This window comes from Podarcis raffonei, chromosome 2 (genome assembly GCF_027172205.1).
Source record: "Podarcis raffonei isolate rPodRaf1 chromosome 2, rPodRaf1.pri, whole genome shotgun sequence".
Taxonomy (NCBI): domain Eukaryota; kingdom Metazoa; phylum Chordata; class Lepidosauria; order Squamata; family Lacertidae; genus Podarcis; species Podarcis raffonei.
Genome location: NC_070603.1, coordinates 115,793,590 through 115,814,255, shown reverse-complemented (window position 1 = coordinate 115,814,255; position 20,666 = coordinate 115,793,590). Strand labels below are relative to the sequence as shown.

At 48.3% G+C, this 20,666-nt stretch overlaps 1 protein-coding gene across 6 annotated transcripts in view; it reads left to right on the top strand.

The window, feature by feature from the left end:
* TNXB (tenascin XB) overlaps positions 1-20,666 on the top strand; it is a 125,521-nt gene that overhangs the window by 68,043 nt on the left and 36,812 nt on the right. For 3 of the 6 annotated variants that reach the window (XM_053379059.1, XM_053379055.1, XM_053379061.1), the window contains 14 exons: positions 264-551; positions 854-1,141; positions 1,603-1,887; positions 3,055-3,366; positions 4,794-5,105; positions 6,478-6,789; positions 8,048-8,359; positions 10,080-10,364; positions 11,570-11,857; positions 12,913-13,200; positions 14,027-14,314; positions 15,664-15,942; positions 17,700-17,990; positions 19,534-19,851. In XM_053379059.1, the coding sequence (XP_053235034.1) occupies positions 264-551; positions 854-1,141; positions 1,603-1,887; positions 3,055-3,366; positions 4,794-5,105; positions 6,478-6,789; positions 8,048-8,359; positions 10,080-10,364; positions 11,570-11,857; positions 12,913-13,200; positions 14,027-14,314; positions 15,664-15,942; positions 17,700-17,990; positions 19,534-19,851 (4,146 nt within the window). The remainder of the gene's footprint in view (positions 1-263; positions 552-853; positions 1,142-1,602; positions 1,888-3,054; positions 3,367-4,793; positions 5,106-6,477; positions 6,790-8,047; positions 8,360-10,079; positions 10,365-11,569; positions 11,858-12,912; positions 13,201-14,026; positions 14,315-15,663; positions 15,943-17,699; positions 17,991-19,533; positions 19,852-20,666) is intronic. The other 3 variants (XM_053379056.1, XM_053379057.1, XM_053379058.1) reach the window with 3 other exon arrangements.

The window sequence follows — 20,666 nt, the reverse complement described above, 5'->3', positions numbered from 1 at the left end:
GTTTGGTAGATGTGGAAGTCAAAGTAGCTAAAACTTTTTTCATTTTTGTTCTTTCAGCTATTGTCATTGTTTTTGATGTTCCTCTCCAAGGGCATTTTAATTAAATTTGACAGATTTACACATGCCCTGGAGATGAAACACCCATCTCTAGGTCAACCAGCTGTCACAGAGCTCATAAGGAGGGTCTCCTGCCTCTGTCTCATCTCTTCCTTCTCACATCCGTTAGGATGTGCATTCTCATCTCTTCCTCCTCTGTTTCGCAGCCCCACTACCAACAACGCCTGCTCCTCAGCCCAGCTTGGGAGAGCTCTCAGTCTTGGACGTCACCACTGACTCTGTCCGTCTCTCCTGGACTGTCCCCACTGGGAACTTCGACTCCTTCCTGGTCCAGTACAAGGATGCGGAGGGGAAGCCTCAGGCCCTTCCAGTGGATGGAAGTTCCCGTGAGGTCACTGTCTCCAACCTCGTGCCTTCCCGAAGATACAAGTTTAACCTTTACGGAGTCTCTGGTCGCAAGCGTCTGGGTCCAGTTTCTACTGACACAGTCACAGGTCAGCAAGGGGAGGTTCTAAAGACCTTTTGCAAGCCATAATACATGGTCAAGAGGCCACAGCTTAGGGTTATAGCTTCTGCTCTGCATGGAGAAGGTCCAAGATTCAGTCCCTGACATCTCCAGATAGGGCCAGGAGAGGCTTCTTGTCTGATATCTTGGAGAGCTGCTAGCAGTCAGTCTGGATACTACTGAACTAGATGGACCAATGGTCCAACTCAGTATAAGCTAGCTTCTTATGTTCCTGAGAACCACCCTGGTAGGTCAAATGATTTTTCTCTCTACTACTATCTGTTTCCCCAGCATCACTTCCAAAGGAACCTTCAATTGCTCCCAGCCTGGGTGAGCTCTCTGCTTCTGATGCCACCAGCAATTCCGTCCGTCTCTCCTGGACTGTCCCCACGGGGAGCTTTGACTCTTTCCTGATCCAGTACAAAGACGCTGAGGGCAAACCTCAGGCGATTCCAGTGGAGGGAGCTTTCCGTGAGACCGTCGTCCCCAATCTGGTTCCTTCCCGCAGATACAAGTTCAACCTTTACGGACTCACTGGCCGCAAACGCCTCGGCCCCATCTCCACAGATGCCACCACAGGTCAGCAGCAAGAGTCATTTGGGCTGGATGTGTTTTAGTTTTCTTGTTTTCTCAGAGGGCATCAGCGGTGTCAGAAGTGGCTGCCGAACACTCACATTTATTGCTTTCCCATTGATTTCATAGGCCTTGGTTCCAAGGGACTCCTCTCAGGATACAGTTACTCAATCAGTGGGTGGGTGAGAGGAGCAATCTTTGTATGTTCTGAGTAGGGATTGGGGAGAAAACTGAAACATTTTGAATTTATTGGTAAATCCACCCAATTCACTTTTTCCAAACCAATACACAAACTGAAACACATTCGTCTTTTGAAATTTGTGTTTCTCCTAAATCTTGTAATACAGTTCTCCTCCACCTTCTTATAAACTTCCATAATATGCGCCCTCCTCAGTTCGTTTATCTTCTAAACTGCCCACCTAGGAGAGCATTTGTTCAGCAGCATCTACTTCTTTCTGTTCCTCCAGCATCATCACAGGAACAGCCAACTCCTCCCAGCCTGGGGGAGCTCTCTGCTTCTGATGCCACCAGTGATTCCATCCGTCTCTCCTGGACAGTCCCCACGGGGAACTTTGACTCTTTCCTGATCCAGTACAAGGACGCTGAGGGCAAACCTCAGGCAATCCCAGTGGAGGGAGCCTTCCGCGAGACCATCGTCCCCAATCTGGTTCCTTCCCGCAGATACAAGTTCAACCTTTATGGACTCACTGGCCGCAAGCGTCACGGCCCCATTTCCACAGATGCCACCACAGGTCAGCTTCACTTGATGAGCTGGGGCACTTTTCCGGGATCTATTTTCTGTGTCATTTCATGCAAAGCTAGTGGCTGAGCCCATGTGGGACTGTCCAAACCAACCTGGACCCTGTGACCATCGTCTGAGGCCCTTCTTCGTGTGCCTCCTCGCCTGGAGGTGTTTCAGAATTCCCACCCTCCTTATTAATGTCCTTCTTTCCTCAGGAAGCAGCAGCGGTGTCATAAGTGGCCACCTAACAGTCAAACTTATTGCTTTCTCCCTGATTTTACAGTAGCTGTGTTGACACGAACCTCTTCCAGACATTCTATCTGTTCCTTCTCTTTCCTATTTGTCTTTTACTCTTCTCTTTCCCACCCCTGCTGATCCATCTGTGCCTTTCTGCACATCCCTCAAAGATACAGTTACATAGTCAGTGTAGCGGAAAGGAGAAGCACCCAAATTGATGGGGGACCAAATTGAATCATTTTGCACTTCTCAGTAAATCTCTCCCCAATTCACACTTTCCAAAGCAACAAGCAGACCCAAACACAACCATTCTTTGAGATGTGTACTTCTCCAAGGTTCACAATGCAGTTCTCCAGCCAAGCAATACATCCAAAAATGTGTGTGCTGGGGGAATGTTGTATTTTTTTATGTTGTGAACTGCCCTGAGATCTATGGGTGAAGTGCAGTATACAAATTTTAATAGTAGTAGTAGTTTAGCTCTCACTCAGGGTTGGGGAATCTCATTTGGTCTGGGAGCCTTATGCGGCCCTCCAGGCATCTCAGTCTGGCACTTGGAATGATCCACTGAACACACCCCTTGGAACTCTCCGCTGGACACACACCCTCCCCTCAGGACATACCCCTCACAAGCCTTGCTTTGCACCCAAGTCTTTTGGCCTGACTTGGAATGTGTCCTTGGACTCTGATATTGCTTGTGCTTGCTTGGGTGGGGGATAGAGAGACATGTCTGACTGTATGCAGAAAATAGCCTACTTTACAAAGGCAACATTGACATTCATGGCTCCACCCCCTTTTGCCTCTAGCCACACCCACCATTGGCCTGGGGACTTTGGAAGGTTGACCAAAAGACAATGCATCCTTCAAGCTGGTAACAGAGTCCCCCACCCCTGCCCTACGTCTTGTCCCACCGCTATGGGGTTACACTTTCTTTCTGTTTTAGCTGCTGTAGGAACGCCACCAGGGGCCACCACAGAAAAGGTCACCGTCGTTCAGCTCAGCCTGGACCAGCTGTCCGTTTCTGACATCACCAGTGACTCGGCCCGTCTCTCCTGGACTGTCCCAACTGGGAATTTTGACTCCTTTCTAGTGGAGTACGAAGATGCAGATGGGAGGCCGCAGGCGTTGCCCGTGGATGGGGCTTCCCGCACGCTCACTGTCCCCAACCTGGAGCCCTCTCACAGATACACGTTTAACCTCTACGGACTTTACCGCGGCAAGCGCTATGGCCCCCTGGCAGTGGAGGCTGTCACAGGTCAGCAGTGGATGAAGTGATCGACCGCGATGTGGTCTTTCCCCTCCCCCTGTCCTGGACACGCTTTTCTCCTTTCTTCCTCAGGGCGCATCTGCAGCATCGGAAGAAGATGCACCCCAGCCTACAAATTTCTGTTCTCTTTCAGGCACACCTTTTGAGCTCTGTACCTGAAGGGCCTTTCTTGGGTGGCGGGAGGAGAGAAAAACCTCTCTGCTCGAGTGATAGCCTGGCCCACAGGCAGATACTTCCTTTTTACATTCATCGTAACATTGAGCTGAAAGTTCCTTCTCCCTCTCCGTCGCAAACCATTTTTCCAGCCCCATTTGCACTACATTTATGGCAGGTTTGAAGGGGCCTGTGGAGACAGATTGTAGAAAATTTGAGGTGGCATGGGGACTTGCATAGTCTTGCTTCCTTAAATATACAGCACCATGTGCCTCCACAATTCCATAGCTACATGATAGATCAATTGCTTTGTATGTAAACTGTCCCAATTTAATATCGGACACCTCCACTCCGTTTAAAAAAGGAAGAGGGAGCAGGTGATTGGGGATTTTGTCTGACTAGTGATGGAGACCCTATGACCCTCCAGATGTTTTTGGACCCCAGGTCCCATCAGGCCCAGCCAGCATGGTTGATGGCCTGGGATGATAGGAGTTGTAGTCCAAAAACATCTGAAAGGCATTGGGTTCTTCATCCCGGCCACAATTGCTGGAGAACTGTGGGCCAGGAAAATCTAGCTTGTTAAACTTCTCCTAGCAACTCTAAACTCCGTTAAAAAAACTACCCAGGAGGGAAGCCATGACTCTGACACTGGGCCTCAGTCGCCAGCGGTGTAACATATTTGCAGCTGAATTTTCATTGTGCCTTATTTTCTTTTTAAAAATAAGATAAAGTTGAAACTGTTGCAGAAATGCAACAAGCTAAACCCGAAACTAGAAAAAGGAGAAACTGGGAAGAACCAGAAATGACTGCTTTGTCCATGCCTACCAGTATGCATTACCCGTTTCACATATAGTTTAGGTCTCTTTGGATTAGGGAACCTCATTTGGCCTGGGAGCCATAAGTAGCCTTCCAGGCATCTCACTCTGCCCGTTGGAACCATCCGCTAGACACACCCCTCACAAGCCTTGCTTTTGTCTTTTGGTCTGACTTGGATTGTGTCCTTGGATTCTGATACTGCACTTGCTTGCTTGGGTGATAGAGAGACGTGTTTGAGTGCATGCAGAAAACAGCCTACTTTACAAAGGCAACATTGACATTCATGGCTCCACCCCCTTTTGCCTCTAGCCACACCCACCATTGGCCTGGGGACTTTGAGAGGTTGACCTGAAGGGAATGCATCCCTCAGGCTGGTAACAGAGTCCCCAACTGCTGCCCTACATCTTGTCCCACCGCTATGGGGTTACACTTTCTCTCTGTTTTAGCTGCTGTAGGAACGCCACCAAAGGCCACCACAGAAAAGGTCACCGTCGTTCAGCTGAGCCTAGACCAGCTGTCTGTTTCCGACATCACCAGTGACTCGGCCCGTCTCTCCTGGACTGTCCCAACTGGGAATTTTGACTCCTTTCTAGTGGAGTACGAAGATGCAGATGGGAGGCCGCAGGCGTTGCCCGTGGATGGGGCTTCCCGCACGCTCACTGTCCCCAACCTGGAGCCCTCCCACAGATACACGTTTAACCTCTACGGACTTTACCGCGGCAAGCGCTATGGCCCCCTGCCCGTGGAGGCTGTCACAGGTCAGCAGTGGATGAAGTGATCGACCGCGATGTGGTCTTTCCCCTCCCCTTGCCCTGGACACGCTTTTCTCCATTCTTCCTCAGGGTGCATCTGCAGCATCGGAAGAAGATGCTCCCCAGCCTATGAATTTCTGTTCTCTTTCAGGCATACCTTTTGAGCTCTGCACCTGAAGGGCCTTTCTTGGGTGGTGGGAGGAGAGAAAAACCTCTCTGCTCGAGTGATAGCCTGGCCACAAGCAGATACTTACTTCTTACATTTATCTTAACACTGAGCTGAAAGTTCCTTCTCCCTCTCCACTGCAAACCACTTTCACAGCCCTGTTTGACATCACCAGTGACTCAGCCCATTTGCCCTCCGCTTATGGCAAGTTTGAAGGAGCCTAGGTAAAAGGATTGTAGAAAATTTGAGATGGCTATGAGACTCACTAGGTTTCAAAGTCTGGTTTGCTAAGGGTCTCCTAACAACTCTCATCTCCCTTAACGCACCAGAAATCCTAGGATTCTTTTAGAAGGGAAGCCATGGCTCTTAAAGGGCCTCTGTCTCCCATGGTGTAAGATATCTGCAGCTAAATTTTCATAGTGTCTTATTTTTAAAAATCTGAAAAAAACCTCAAATCAATTTAAAACTGCTGCGGAAATGCAACAAGCTGAACATAGGCATAGACAATGGGGGGCAGCTGCCCCCCAGATCAAGTAAAACACTAGAAATATTGACCAATCACATCGCTTCTGCCCCCCTGGCTATGCGCATGAATGTGAACCCAAAACTAGAAAATGGAGAAATTGTGAGAAACCAAAGCTGACTGCTTTGTCCATGCCTACCAGTATGCAGTGCCCTTTTCACATATAGTTTAGCTCTCTATGGGTTAGGGTACCTCATTTGGCCTGGGAGCCATAAGGCAACTTATGTCTGGCCCTTGGAATGATCCACTGAACACACCCCTCACAAGCCTTGTTTTGCACCCAAGTCTTTTGGCCTGATTTGGATTGTGTCCTCGGATTCTGATGCTGTTCTGCTTGCTTGCTTGCTTGGGTGGGTGGCATACTGTCAACTTTTCCCATTTCTTGCGAGGAATCCTATTCGGAATAAGGGAACTTCCCTTAAAAAAAGGGAAACGTTGACAGCTATGGTGGGTGGGTGGGGGATAGAGAGACGTGTTTGAGTGCATGCAGAAAACAGCCTACTTTACAAAGGCAACATTGACATTCATGGCTCCACCCCCTTTTGCCTCTAGCCACACCCACCATTGGCCTGGGGACTTTGAGAGGTTGACCTGAAGGGAATGCATCCCTCAGGCTGGTAACAGAGTCCCCAACTGCTGCCCTACATCTTGTCCCACCGCTATGGGGTTACACTTTCTCTCTGTTTTAGCTGCTGTAGGAACGCCACCAAAGGCCACCACAGAAAAGGTCACCGTTGTTCAGCTGAGCCTAGACCAGCTGTCTGTTTCTGACATCACCAGTGACTCGGCCCGTCTCTCCTGGACTGTCCCAACTGGGAATTTTGACTCCTTTCTAGTGGAGTACGAAGATGCAGATGGGAGGCCGCAGGCGTTGCCCGTGGATGGGGCTTCCCGCACGCTCACTGTCCCCAACCTGGAGCCCTCCCACAGATACACGTTTAACCTCTACGGACTTTACCGCGGCAAGCGCTATGGCCCCCTGGCAGTGGAGGCTGTCACAGGTCAGCAGTGGATGAAGTGATCGACCGCGATGTGGTCTTTCCCCTCCCCCTGTCCTGGACACGCTTTTCTCCTTTCTTCCTCAGGGCGCATCTGCAGCATCGGAAGAAGATGCACCCCAGTCTATGAATTTCTGTTCTCTTTCAGGCATACCTTTTTAGCTCTGCACCTGAAGGCCCTTTCTTGGGTGGCGGGAGGAGAGAGAAACCTCTCTGCTCGAGTGATAGCCTGGCCACAAGCAGATACAATCGTACCTCAGTTCCCGAACGCCTTGGGAGTCGAACGTTCCAGCTCCTGAACGATCAAAAACCGGAAGTGAATGTTCCGGTTTTCAAACGTTCTTCTGGAAGCTGAACGTACGATGAGGCTTCTGAGGCTTCCGACTAGATGCAGGAGGTTTCTGCAGCCAATCAGAAGCCGCATTTTGGAAGTCAAACATTTTGGAAGTCGAACGGATTCTGTTCAACTTCCAGGCTATGACTGTACTTACATTTTATATTTATCTTAACACTGAGCTGAAAGTTCCTTCTCCCTCTCCATCGCGAACCACTGTCACAGCCCTGTTTGACATCACCAGTGACTCAGCCCATTTGCTCTCCATTTATGGCAAGTTTAAATGGGCCCAGGTAAAAGGATTGCAGGAAATTTGAGATTGCAATGGGACCAACATATACTCTAGTTTGCTAAAAGTCTCCTAACAATTCTCATCTCCTTTAACAAACCAGAAATCCCATGTTTCTTTTAGCAGGGAAAGCATGACTCTTAAAGGGCCTCTGTCTCCCATGGTGTAAGATATCTGCAGCTGAATTTTTATAGTGCCTTATTTTTAAAAATCCCAAAAAAACCCAAAGTAAATTTGAAATTGCTGCAGAAATACAACAAGTTGAACATGGGCGTAGCCAGAGGGGGCAGCTGCCGCCCTGCCCCGCCGTTCAAGTAAAACAATGGAAATACTGACCAATCACATTGGTTCTGCTACCCTAATAAAGTCCTGCTGCCCCCCAACAAAAATCGTGGCTATGCCCATGAAGCTGAACCCAAAACTAGAAAAAGGAGAAATTGGGAGAAACCAATTTGCAAAGGCAACATTGACATTCATGGCTCCACCCCCTTTTGACTCTAACCACACCCACCATTGGTCTGGGGACTTTCAGAGGTTGACCAGAAGGGAATGCATCCTTCAAGCTGGTAACAGAGTCCCCCACCCCTGCCCTACGTATTGTCCCACCACTATGGGGTTACACTTTCTCTCTGTTTTAGCTGCTGTAGGAACGCCACCAAAGGCCACCACAGAAAAGGTCACCGTTGTTCAGCTGAGCCTAGACCAGCTGTCTGTTTCTGACATCACCAGTGACTCGGCCCGTCTCTCCTGGACTGTCCCAACTGGGAATTTTGACTCCTTTCTAGTGGAGTATGAAGATGCAGATGGGAGGCCGCAGGCGTTGCCCGTGGATGGGGCTTCCCGCACGCTCACTGTCCCCAACCTGGAGCCCTCCCACAGATACACGTTTAACCTCTACGGACTTTACCGCGGCAAGCGCTATGGCCCCCTGCCCGTGGAGGCTGTCACAGGTCAGCAGTGGATGAAGTGGCCAACTGGGCTGTGGTCTCCCCCCCCCTCCGGACACGCTTTTCTCCTTTCTTCCTCAGGGCACATCTGCAGCATCAGAAGAAGATGCACCCAAGCCTATGAATTTCTGTTCTCTTTCAGGCATACCTTTTGAGCTCGACACCTGAAGGGTCTTTCTTGGGTGGTGGGAGGAGAGAAAAACTTCTCTGCTCAAGTGATAGCCTGGCCACAAGCAGATACTTACTTTTTACATTTATTTTAACATTGGGGTGAAAGTTCCTTTTCCCTCTCCCTCGTGAACTACTTTCCCAGCTCCATTTGCACTACATTTATGGCACTTTCAGTGGTTCGAATCCCTGTGACAGGGTGAGCTGCCATTTCTCGGTCCCTGCTCCTGCCAACCTAGCAGTTCGAAAGCACATCAAAGTACAAGTAGATAAATAGGTACCACTCCGGCGGGAAGGTAAACGGCGTTTCCATGCGCTGCCCTGGTTCACTAGAAGCGGCTTGGTCATGCTGGGCACATGACCCAGAAGCTGTATGCCTGCTCCCTTGGCCAATAAAGCGAGATGAGCGCCGCAACCCCAGAGTCAGCCACGACTGGACCTGATGGTCAGGGGTCCCTTTACCTTACCCCACCACCATCATTTTTCTTGCTTTATATACAACACAATTCTGTAGCTCCATGGTAGATCAAGCGTTTTGCATGCAGGAGGTTCTTGGCATAGATCTCCTGAGGAATCCTTGGCTCCCTTAACAAACTATAGCTCCCATGATTTATTTCAGTGGGGAAATAAAAGACAAAGTTGGAATAAGGAAGCTATAATTGCACATTGTAGATGTGGCTTTTCTCATGCAGCGGAAGTTCAGCATTGAGGGTGCCCAATCGCACTTGAGACGGAGTTTCACATGCTTGGGCCCACACCACATAATGTGGGGGATTCTAGTCGTTACAAGCTGTGGACCTGAGCTCTGGGGAACCACCACGACAGCCTTGCCCAAAAGATCTCGGTGATCAGACAGGGATATAAGGGATCAGTCGGTCCTTCAACAATCCTGCACCCAAGTTGTTAAGGGCCTTGTGAACTAATACATGACCCCTGAACTTGGCTTTCTAACATATGGGCAACCCGTGCAAGCTTTTAAGCACTAGATTTATGCAATGGCAACAGTCTGTCCCCACCAAGAGTGTAGCCACAGCATTTTGCACTGGACCAGGCACCAGGGTAGCCCCACACAGAGCGCATTGCAAAAGTTTAATCCTGAGGTTACCAGTGCATACAGATCACCATGGCCATAGCTTTTATGCATCATTTGGGCGCCAGTCACCAGTGGTGATAGTTATTTGAAGCTTTGAAATACGCTGTCAAGAACTGCCCACTTGCATTTGCATTATCTTAATCTTGTCCTGGCAACTAGTGAATCTGCAAACAGGTGATTTCTGCACCTGTTTCTGATCCAATTGGCATTCTCCAGCATCCCTAATTATGAGTGCCTGCTTTCTAGCCTTGCTGTCAGGAAAAAACAATAGGCGAGTTTATCTCATCTTACCTTTTGGTACAGCTCTTCAGTCTGCTCTATGCCATAGGCCCTAAGGCTTAGGAGGAGCATACTGGGAGACCTTTTGTATTCTTCTAATCATGACTTAATTTTTACAGGAGCAGAAGAGTTCCCGACTGTACTTCACTCTTCACCCCCCTTTTCTCTCCCTCTGTGTTTTAGCCTCAGCAGTGACGACGCCACCACAACCCACCCTAGGGGAGCTCTCAGCTGTTGATGTCTCTAGTGATTCTCTCCGCCTCTCCTGGACAGTCCCCACTGGGAACTTTGACTCCTTCCTGGTCCAATACAAGGATGCGGAGGGGAGGCCTCAGGCCCTTCCGGTGGACGGAGGTTCTCGCGAGGTCACCATTTCTAGCCTCCTGCCTTCCCGTAGATACAAGTTCAATCTCTATGGGATCTCTGGTCGCAAGCGGATTGGCCCCATTTCCACTAGTGCGGTCACAGGTCAGCTGAGGTCACAGCAACCATAATTCTTTTACAGGGGAAGCAATTTATTTCCATTCTGTCTCAGGAGCAGGGGCGTCACTGCGTCTCCATCTGCAATGCAGACCGAGGGTGCATGTATATAAATACAAACGAAGTTGCCACTGTGCCCCAGAAGTGCGTTTCCCCCCCATGTCAGAGCGAATTATTCATTTCGATTGTCATATAGAATCATGGAATCATCCCATTGGAAGGGACACTGAGGATCGCCTATTCCTGCAATGCAGGAATATGCAGCTTTCGCCACCACTGACGTTTTCCATGAAACCCAAAGCAATGCTTGCTTGAGGGCATTGTGGGAGATTAAAATAGTGGCTAGATCCTTTTGCCAGGCAGTGTTCAGAGTGCCGGGAGGTTATAATTTTGGTTAAAAAACCAGAGGCCTTCTTATTGGTGTTAATTGATGAGGAAATTCAAAAAAATGATGTAAATTTGCTTATATATGCCACAACGGCTGCAAGAATTTTGATGGCCCAACGATGGAAGCAGCAAGAACTCCCCTCCCTTGAAGACTGGCAGATAAAGATGGTAGAATATATTGAATTGGCAAAGTTAACGGGAAAGATAAGAAACCGGCACGATGAATTGTTTCTTAAGGACTGGAGCAAATTTATAATTTATTGGAAAGAAAATTGTAAATATTTGAAAACGTTTGCAGCTTTAACATGAAATGTTATGCAATGTGAAATTAAGGAGCTAATTTACATATAAGAGGGTGAATGATAAAGATAGTATTTAGTAAAGAAGTGGTTATAAAAATGCGAATGATCTGACCAAAAAAAATGGGGAAGTCAGAAAGAGGGTGGGAAGGAGGTCGATACTCACTTTGAGTAACATGGTAGTTAGGAAGTTTAGGTAATTTATGCGAAATTTAATTTTGGAAAACTCAATAAAAATTATGTTGTTTTTTTAAAAAAGAGAGTGCCGGAAGGAAAGGGGGTGAAAATTAAGGGTGTCCAGACAAGCAGTCAGCAGCTGAGCCTGTAAGGGCCCTGGCAATGATGCCAGGTGGTGATGCCAGTGCTGGGCAGAACACGACACCCTCTGGCATAGGTGATAAGTTGGAAGAAGCATCTCTCTCTCTCTCTCTCTCTCTCTCTCTCTCTCTCTCTCTCTCTCTCTCTCTCATGGTGGCCATTGACTCCTTATTCTTCTCTCTGTTCCAGATCAACTGATGGTGAAGCCCACTCCAGCACTCAAGCTTGGAGAGCTAACAGCTGGTAATGCCATGCCAAACTCCCTTGACGTCTCCTGGACTGTGGAGGCCGGGGACTTTGACTCTTTCATCATCCAATACCAAGACGCTCAGGGCAAACCCCAGGTTCTCCCTGTTGACGGGCGCCTCCGCTCTCTCCACCTCCACGACTTGGCCCCGTCCCACAGATACCAGATCAACCTCTATGGTGTCTTGGGCCGGAAGCGTCTGGGCCCCATCTCCACAGAAGCAGAGACAGGTCAGCAACCACCCTTCCCCCCCAGTCTGGAGGCCACCAGGTTTGGGGAGGCATTCTCTCCAGGCTCACATTTCCATCTTGGCTCGAGGAACTGGATTTTCAGATGGGATAAACTTCCAAACTGCTTCTGTATCTTCATGTGGTTGTATCCAGTTACTTTCTACTCAGAGTAAACCCAGGAGAATTAATGGACAGAACTAACTTTGTTATGTTAATATTAGTGGGTCTACTCTAAGTAAAGGTAAAGGGACCCCTGACCGCTAGGTCCTGTCATGGACAACTCTGGGGTTGCGGCTCTCATCTCGCTTTACTGGCCGAGGGAGCCGGCATACAGTCACGTGGCCAGCATGACTAAGCCGCTTCTGACAAACCAGAGCAGAATGGGGCAAAAAGATACACAACAGAGTTAAAAATGTTGGCAAAGCTTTTAACGATTTTGAAAAGAATTAATAATGCAGCCACATGCTAATTCCTATTTTGGCAAGCCCCCACTTCATTTCAATTTATTTTAGGATTTAGTTTGCCCAAAGCCTCCAGAACTGCTGTCCCCTTTCAGAAAAGGCTAGGATGGAAAGGGACCTAGCTCAGTGGAAGAGCAGCTGCTGCCAAGTCACTGTAGATCAGGGTTTCCAGCTCTTTTTTGGAGTATAATTCCCATCATCCCTGACCACTGGTCCTGCAAAATAGGGATGATGGGAGCTGTAGTCCAACAACAGCTGGAGACCCAAGTTTGGGAAACCCTGGATTAGACAATACTAGATGGAGCAATGGCCTGACTCAGTATCAGCTACCTTCCCATGTTCCAAAAGCAGGGGGCACTTTGGGATCAGCTTTAGGAGAAAACGCTTGCCGCAAATTGGAAAGTGTCACATGGAGGTTTGTTTATTTGCTTGCTTGCTTAAAGTAAAAGCACCAGGCCTGGAGGTGAAGCACCCATCTCAAGGCCAGCCAGATATCACAGAGTTCATTAAAAGAACCTTCTGCCTCTGTCTCATCTCTTCCTTCCCACATCCGTTAAAATGTACATTCTCATCTCTTCCTCCTCTGTTTCGCAGCCCCACTACCAACAACGCCTGCTCCTCAGCCCAGCTTGGGAGAGCTCTCAGTCTCGGACGTCACCACCGACTCTGTCCGTCTCTCCTGGACTGTCCCCATTGGGAGCTTCGACTCCTTCCTGGTCCAGTACAAGGATGCGGAGGGGAAGCCTCAGGCCCTTCCAGTGGACGGAGCTTCCCGCGAAGTCACCGTCTCCAGCCTCGTGCCTTCTCGAAGATACAAGTTCAACCTTTACGGAGTCTCTGGTCGCAAGCGTCTGGGTCCAGTTTCTACTGACACAGTCACAGGTCAGCAAGGGGAGGTTCTAAATACCTTCTGCAAGCCATAACACATGGTCAAGAGGCCACAGCTTAGGCCACAGCTCTGCATGCAGAAGGTCCCAGATTCAGTCCCAACATCTCTAGGTACGGCTGGGAAAGATTTCTTGCCTGATACCCTGGAGAGCTGCTAGCAGTCTGGATACTACTGAGCTAGATGGACCAATTGTCCAACTCAGCATAAGGTAGCTTCTTATTTTCCCAAGAACCACCTTGGTAGGTCAAATGAATTTTTTCTCTGTGACCTGACTCAGTATATAAGGCAGATTCCTCTATTCCTGAGAATCAGCTCAGGACAGTTGATAATTTTCTCTGCTACTGTCTGTATCCTCAATGTCACCTCCAAAGGATGACGCGCAGCGTAAACTAATAATGCAGAGTTTTAAAGAATAAAAGCTTTACTGAATTTAAAATAAACTTCTTCATAAACAACATGGTTCCAAACAGTTTGACTGAGATTACATACTGACTCTGCTCACAGCTAAAGCAGACAGACTCTCACTGACATCTTACAGAGAACACAAAAGAGAAACTGGCTACTCAGTCACATGTCAGAATGACTCAACAGTTAGCAGTTAGGCCTGAATAACTTTAGTAGGCCCAAATGACTGTGCCGTCCCTGCACTTCCCAGCCTGCTTTGCTGCTTCTGCTCTCATGTGTCTTTGTCACATGACAAAGGAGCCCTCAATTGCTCCCAGCCTGGGGATCTCCCTGCTCCTGAGAGCCTTCTGCTTCTCTTACCTCTTGCTTCCCCCATCCCTTAAGATGCACTTTCTCTGTTTCTCCATTTTTCAGCTGTACTACCAACAACGCCAGCTCCTCAGCCCAGCTTGGGAGAGCTCTCAGCCTTGGATATCACCACTGATTCCATCCGTCTCTCCTGGACTGTCCCCACGGGGAACTTTGACTCTTTCCTGATCCAGTACAAGGACGCTGAGGGCAAACCTCAGGCAATCCCAGTGGAGGGAGCCTTCCGCGAGACCATCGTCCCCAATCTGGTTCCTTCCCGCAGATACAAGTTCAACCTTTATGGACTCACTGGCCGCAAGCGCCACGGCCCCATCTCCACAGATGCCACCACAGGTCAGCTTCACTTGATGAGCTGGGGCACTTTCCCAGGATTTATTTTCTGTGTCAATTCACGCAAAGATAGTGGCTGAGCCCAGGTGGGGTTCTCTCACGGACTGTCCAAACCACCCTGGACCCTGTGACCATCATCCCTTCTTTGTGTGCCTCCTACATGAGGAGTCCAGACGGTGGCAACACGAGTACGGGTCCTTACTGGTAGTTGTTATTCTCTTTGACATCCCCACCAGATGTCAAAGAGAAGAACAACTACCAGACTTTTAGAAGACATCTGAAGGCAGCCCTGTTTAGGGAAGCTTTTAATGTTTAACAGACCACTGTATTTTAATACTTTGTTGGAAGCTGCCCAGGGTGGCTGGGGAGACCCAGCCAGATGGGTGGGGTATAAATAATAAAATATTATTATTATTACTTTGGAGGCTCCCCGTTTGTGGAATGCCCTCCCCAGGGAGGCTCCCCTGGAGCCATCATTACATATCTTTAGGCACTACGTGAAAACATTCCTCTTCAACAAGGCATTCGTCTGATTAACTTTCTATGGCTTTTTAAATGTGTTTGTGGGAGGGGCAATTATTGGTTTGTTTCATTATGTATTTTATGTTCCCATTTTGTACTTTTTCTGTTGTGATCTTCAGATGAGGGGCGGTATACAAATTTAATAAATAATAATAATAATAATGTTCGTTCTGCATTTGCAGGGAGTCAGCCTTTCAGTGTGGCAGCTCCCATGCCATGGAATTATTGACATTAAGTCAGCACTATCGCTGTACAGTGGTACCTCTAGTTACGTATTTAATTCGTTCTGGAGGTCCGTTCTCAACTTGAAACTTTTCTTAACCTGAAGCACCACTTTAGCTAATGGGGTCTCCCGCTGCCGCCGCGCTGCCACTGCGCGATTTCTGTTCTCATCCTGAAGCAAAGTTCTTAACCCGATGTACTATTTCTGGGTTAGCGGAGTCTGTAACTTGAAGCGTATGTAACCTGAAGCGTATGTAATCCAAGGTACTACTGTATTATTTTAGACAATACACTAACCCTGATGTTCACTGTTGAAGGCAGTATATGCCCCTGAATACCATTGGGTGGAAATTGCTGGTGGCGAGAGCACTCGTGCTTGCTGGTTTCCCATAGACATCTGGTTGGCCACTGTGGGAACAGGATTCTGGGCTAGAATGGGCCACTGGCCGGATCCAGCAGGGATCTTCTATTCTTTTGATTCCTGCCTATCTTACATGCCACTACCTGAAGAACCACCTATTGAATGATAAATAAGTTTATCACAGGAGCCAAGTTGGTGCTTACAAATTCTTCATTTTTGTTCTCTCTTTCTCTGTTCTCTTCTCCAGTTGCAGAATTGCTGGCTGCACCAACCTTAGGAGAACTCTCTGTCTCTGATGTCACCAGTGAGTCTGCCCGCCTCTCCTGGACTGTTCTAGCCGGGAGATTTGACTCCTTCTTAGTCCAGTACAAGGATGCTGAAGGCAAACCCCAGCAGCTGCCCTTGGATGGAGGCACCTATGAGACTACCATCTCTGGCCTGTCTCCTGCCCGACGATACAAGTTCAACCTCTACGGGATTGTAGGGCGCAAACGCCTTGGCCCTGTCTCAGCCGACACAGTCACAGGTCAGCACATGGCTCTTTGGCATGAATAGGGCATTGGGAGTGGTGGTGTAAATTTGGTTCAGTTCACATGAAAAGCTACTTAATTTGCATTTCCCGAAATGACACGCAAAGCGAAACACAACTAATCTTCAAAATTTGCACTCTTGCAAATGTTGCAGTGTGTATGAAACCAAGACAACCAAATAATGTGCACACAAACATGTGCAGATTTGGGGGAATTGGGAATAAAAATGTCTATGCTCAAGAAAATAACGTACGAAAATGTAGTTATGTTGGCTGAAATATACATAAAAATGTGTATATTAGGCAAAATTTCATACAAATTTAATACCGGCAGCAACCATTTTGCACGCATTCAAAGTACACACAACCATGCACATGTGCATTGCTGAGAGCCGGGAAAGGGGGAGGGGACTAGGGTGGGCATATACATGCACCACCATCATGCGTAATGACCTAGAACGCAACCCCTGCAAAAATTGGGTGTTGCCTGTATGTGCATTAGGAAGTAGGCACACTAAAATGCAGGCAAATTCTCACACAGACTTTTAAAAAATCATTAGAAACTGATGCAGAAGTTTGGGAAACCAAAAATTAGGGGAAATGGGAAACAGAGAGAAACTGAAAGTATCAAGTCTGTCCCTCCCTTGGAATGTGTCTGGCTATATTAAGCTATTTCGCATATTTCAGACAAAAATGTATATGCAGATCCATATAAAAAAGACTTGATGATCTCTTTTCAAAATGAAAATTTACCAGGCCTGGTGCTAATACAGGCAATAATGAGGTAAATATCGGAAGCCTAGAGGGTTCTGCCAAGGCAGCAGAAACTGGGTCACTTGGGGGGGCGGCCTTTGATTTTATTTGTATTTTTGCATGATGCTGAACTACACTCACCAGCACCGCTGTCATTTACATTTCCCTCAAGGCAATGCCTGCAATGCATTATCTTTGCATCATGGGAAAATTCCAGTGGTCCCTCTGCCGGTGAGTCCGGTCAACCAGGCCTCACCCTTCTTTGGCTGGCCCCACTACTACTGGGCAACCCTGGCCTACCTGCTGCTAGATGAGCTTGGCATCACTGGGGAAAGGAGGGGGCGAAGCAGGCCAGTGCTGCTGACGGAGGGGGTAGGGGTGTCAGCCGATGGAGTTTGTCCTGACTCCTGGTGCTGGCCCTGAAGAAGCAGTTTGGGTGGAGTTTCATTCTATGTGTGAGAATTTGAGCAGGAAGTTAACAAGGGGATGTTAACTGTTTTTCCTCCTGTGGAGGCGAATTTGTGAAGCTAAGTTCCTCAAGAGGAGGGAGTGACTCCTAAAGCAGTTTAAGGCCCTAGATCGCACCTGCCCTGTCTCAGACTTGCAGCCTCAGCTGTGTTTCTTACATGTCAATTATGAAAATCCCTGACGGTGATGGAATTTGAACTCGGCACTCTTAGCTTCGAGCCTAATTTATTTGCCTCTGAACCCAGCGTACAGTGGTACCTCGGGTTACAGACCGTTCAGGTTACAGACGCTTCAGGTTACATACTCCGCTAACCCAGAAATAGTACCTCGAGTTAAGAACTTTGCTTCAGGATGAGAACAGAAATCACGTGGTGGCAGCGGGAGGTACCATTAGCTAAAGTGGTGCTTCAGGTTAAGAACAGTTTCAGCTTAAGAACGGACTTCCGGAACAAATTAAGTTCTTAACCCGAGGTACCACTGTACTAGCTGAACACAGATTTAATTCCTGTTTGTTTTTAATCTCTTGGCCTCAGCAGCTGCAGTGTCTGGCGAAGGCCCAGCGAAGCCAAGCCTAGAAGAGCTCTCTGTCTCAGAGGTCACCAGCAATTCCGCTCTTCTCTCCTGGACTGTCCCCACTGGGGACTTCGACTCCTTCCTGATCCAGTACAAGGATGCAGAGGGCAAACCCCAGGCGCTGACCGTGGAGGGAGTTGCTCGCGAGGTCACTGTCCCCAACCTGGTTCCTTCCCACAGATACAAGTTCAATCTCTATGGGGTCGTTGGCCGCAGGCGCCTGGGCCCTATTTCCTCTGAAGCCACCACAGGTCAGCAGAAGTCTTTTCTCTCTTTTTCTGTTTTAGGGGCAGAAAGGAGGATGCAAATTCTCTCAGTGACATCCTCTCGCCTTCTAAGCTGTGTCTGCATCATCCCACTTCCATTTACAATTTACTTTTTCCCACAGCTGCCACACATGGGGTCGACATCTTCATCAAGATATCCACTACGTCCCCAAGGTCTCGTTCCTGGCCTGTCAATGCTAGTTCAGTCCCCACGAGAGTTTATGTGAAATCAAGATTTATTTATTTTTTTGCCCTGACATCCAGTACTTTATATTGGCTTACGTTAAATTGCTCTTGCCACTTTTGTTGTTGTTTAGTCATTTAGTTGTGTCCGACTCTTCGTGACCCCATGGACCAGAGCATGCCAGGCACTCCTGTCTTCCACTGCCTCCTGCAGTTTGGTCAAACTTGTGCTCGTAGCTTCGAGAACACTATCCAACCATCTCATCCTCTGTCGTCCCCTTCTGCTTGTGCCCTCCATCTTTCCCAACATCAGGGTCTTTTCCAGGGAGTCTTCTCTTCTCATGAGGTGGCCAAAGTACTGGAGCCTCAGCTTCAGGATCTGTCCTTCCAGTGAGCACTCAGGGCTGATTTCCTTAAGAATGGAGAGGTTAGATCTTAATGCCCATTCATTCAGTTTGGAGAGGCCCTTTTGGAGCTCTTCCCAATCTCTTTTTGTTTGAAGCTCTCTGAACAATTCTGTATCCTCAGTGAAACTGGCCACCTCACTGCTCACCCCTAACTCTCGATTGTTTAGAAACAAGTCAAAAAGCACAGGTGTCAATGCTGTTCCTCGTGGGACTCCACTTTCTACTTCTCTCCATTCGGAGAATGTTTAGTCTTGTGCTTCCTGCTACTTAACCAATTCCTGATCCACAGAAGTTTCATGGACGTCTCTTAAAGAGTCTGCTGTCATTGTGAGGAGGCAATGCTTCCTGATTTATGGAGGAGGGGGGCATTTTGCCAAAAACAGGTTTATTTTAAAATACGAAGGGGGAGGGTATACAGGCAAACTATTGGACTATGGTTGTGCGCACAATTACTGATTTACAATGAGGCTGTGCTTTTCTTTTTCTCAGTATGGATCAAAGCTGGCTTGGGGGGAAATGCAGTACCTGTATTTCCTAAGCAATGACAGGAAAGATATAGGATAGATATGGATCAAGTCTCACATCATGTGTATCCCTCTACCCAAACCAGCGGCAGGAGCTCTCTAGATGCAGAGTAAATTGGAGTGTGCATGCAGCCTGAAACTCGTTCTCTCCTTTTTCTTATTCCCTAATTTCCCATTTCCTCCCTCCTATAATGGACGGTGCTATAAGCAGCTGTGTTGAAGCAACTCTGCCACAAATGCACATTCGCTGCCTTATTTGCCTTTCTGTTATCTTGCAGGAATTTTCACCCGTCAGGATGTGTTAGTCTGTTCATGCTTTCCTCCCTGTACTTGATAGCAAAATGATCCTGGTGGTTCATTTCTCACAACGGCGGGACCTTTACCCCTGTTCCCACTCCCCATTTTTTGTTCTAGCTGAAGCCGAGGAGGACAACAAGGAGGGAGAAGATGACGAAGATGATGGAGAGAGTGAGCCTAGCTTGGGGCAGCTCTCAGTCTCAGAAGCTAACAGCAATTCAATCCGTCTTTCTTGGAGTGTCCCAACTGGGAATTTTGACTCCTTCCTTGTTCAGTACGAAGATGGAGAGGACGAGCTGCAGACCATGCCTGTGGACGGTGGTTCCCGTGAGGTCACAGTCTCTAACCTGTCTCCTTCCCAGCGATACCGATTTGACCTTTATGGACTTTCTGGTGGCGAGCGGCTTGGCCCTGTATCCACTGATGCCTCCACAGGTCAGCAGTGCACACACAAGGCCCTTGCCCAACTCCTAGAGAGAAAAGTCACATCCGCAGCATACACTTCGAGCACTATCACCCTGGGAACTGGAGTTTAAGGGTGCTGCGGACTCTAGCTCTGCGAGGTCAGCACTCTTAACAAAATGCAGTCCGCAGGATTCTCCATGACTGCTAAAGTGGTCTAGTAAGTGCTTTAAATGTATGCTGTGGATGTGACAAAAGCGAATTGGCTGTTCACTCCTCTGCTGGAGGATTTACACTGTTTTCCATTAGATATGGGATCGGGGAGAAAGTCCCTTCAGTTTGCATTCGGTAGTGAAACTACTGAAGTCACACTTCCCAAAACAACATGCAAGCCAAAACATAACCAACCTTCATAATTCACACTTCTATGGATTTTAAAGAGGGACGCAGGTGGCGCTGTGGGTTAAACCACAGAGCCTAGGACTTGCCGATCAGAAGGTCGGTGGTTCGAATCCCGGCGATGGGATGAGCTCCTGTTGCTCTGTCCCTGCTCCTGCCAACCTAGAAGTTCTAAAGCATGTCAAAGTGCAAGTAAATAAATAGGTACCGCTCCGGCAGGAAGGTAAACGGCGTTTCCCTGCGCTGCACTGGTTCACCAGAAGCGGCTTCGTCATGCCGGCCACATGACCCGGAAGCTGTACGCCAGCTCCCTCGGCCAATAAAGCGAGATGAGCGCCGCAACCCCAGAGTCGGTCACGACTGGACCTAATGGTCAGGGTCCCTTTACCTTTACCTATGGATTTTAAAGCCAAGCAGTGTGTACAATAATGCATATGCAGGAGTAAAGT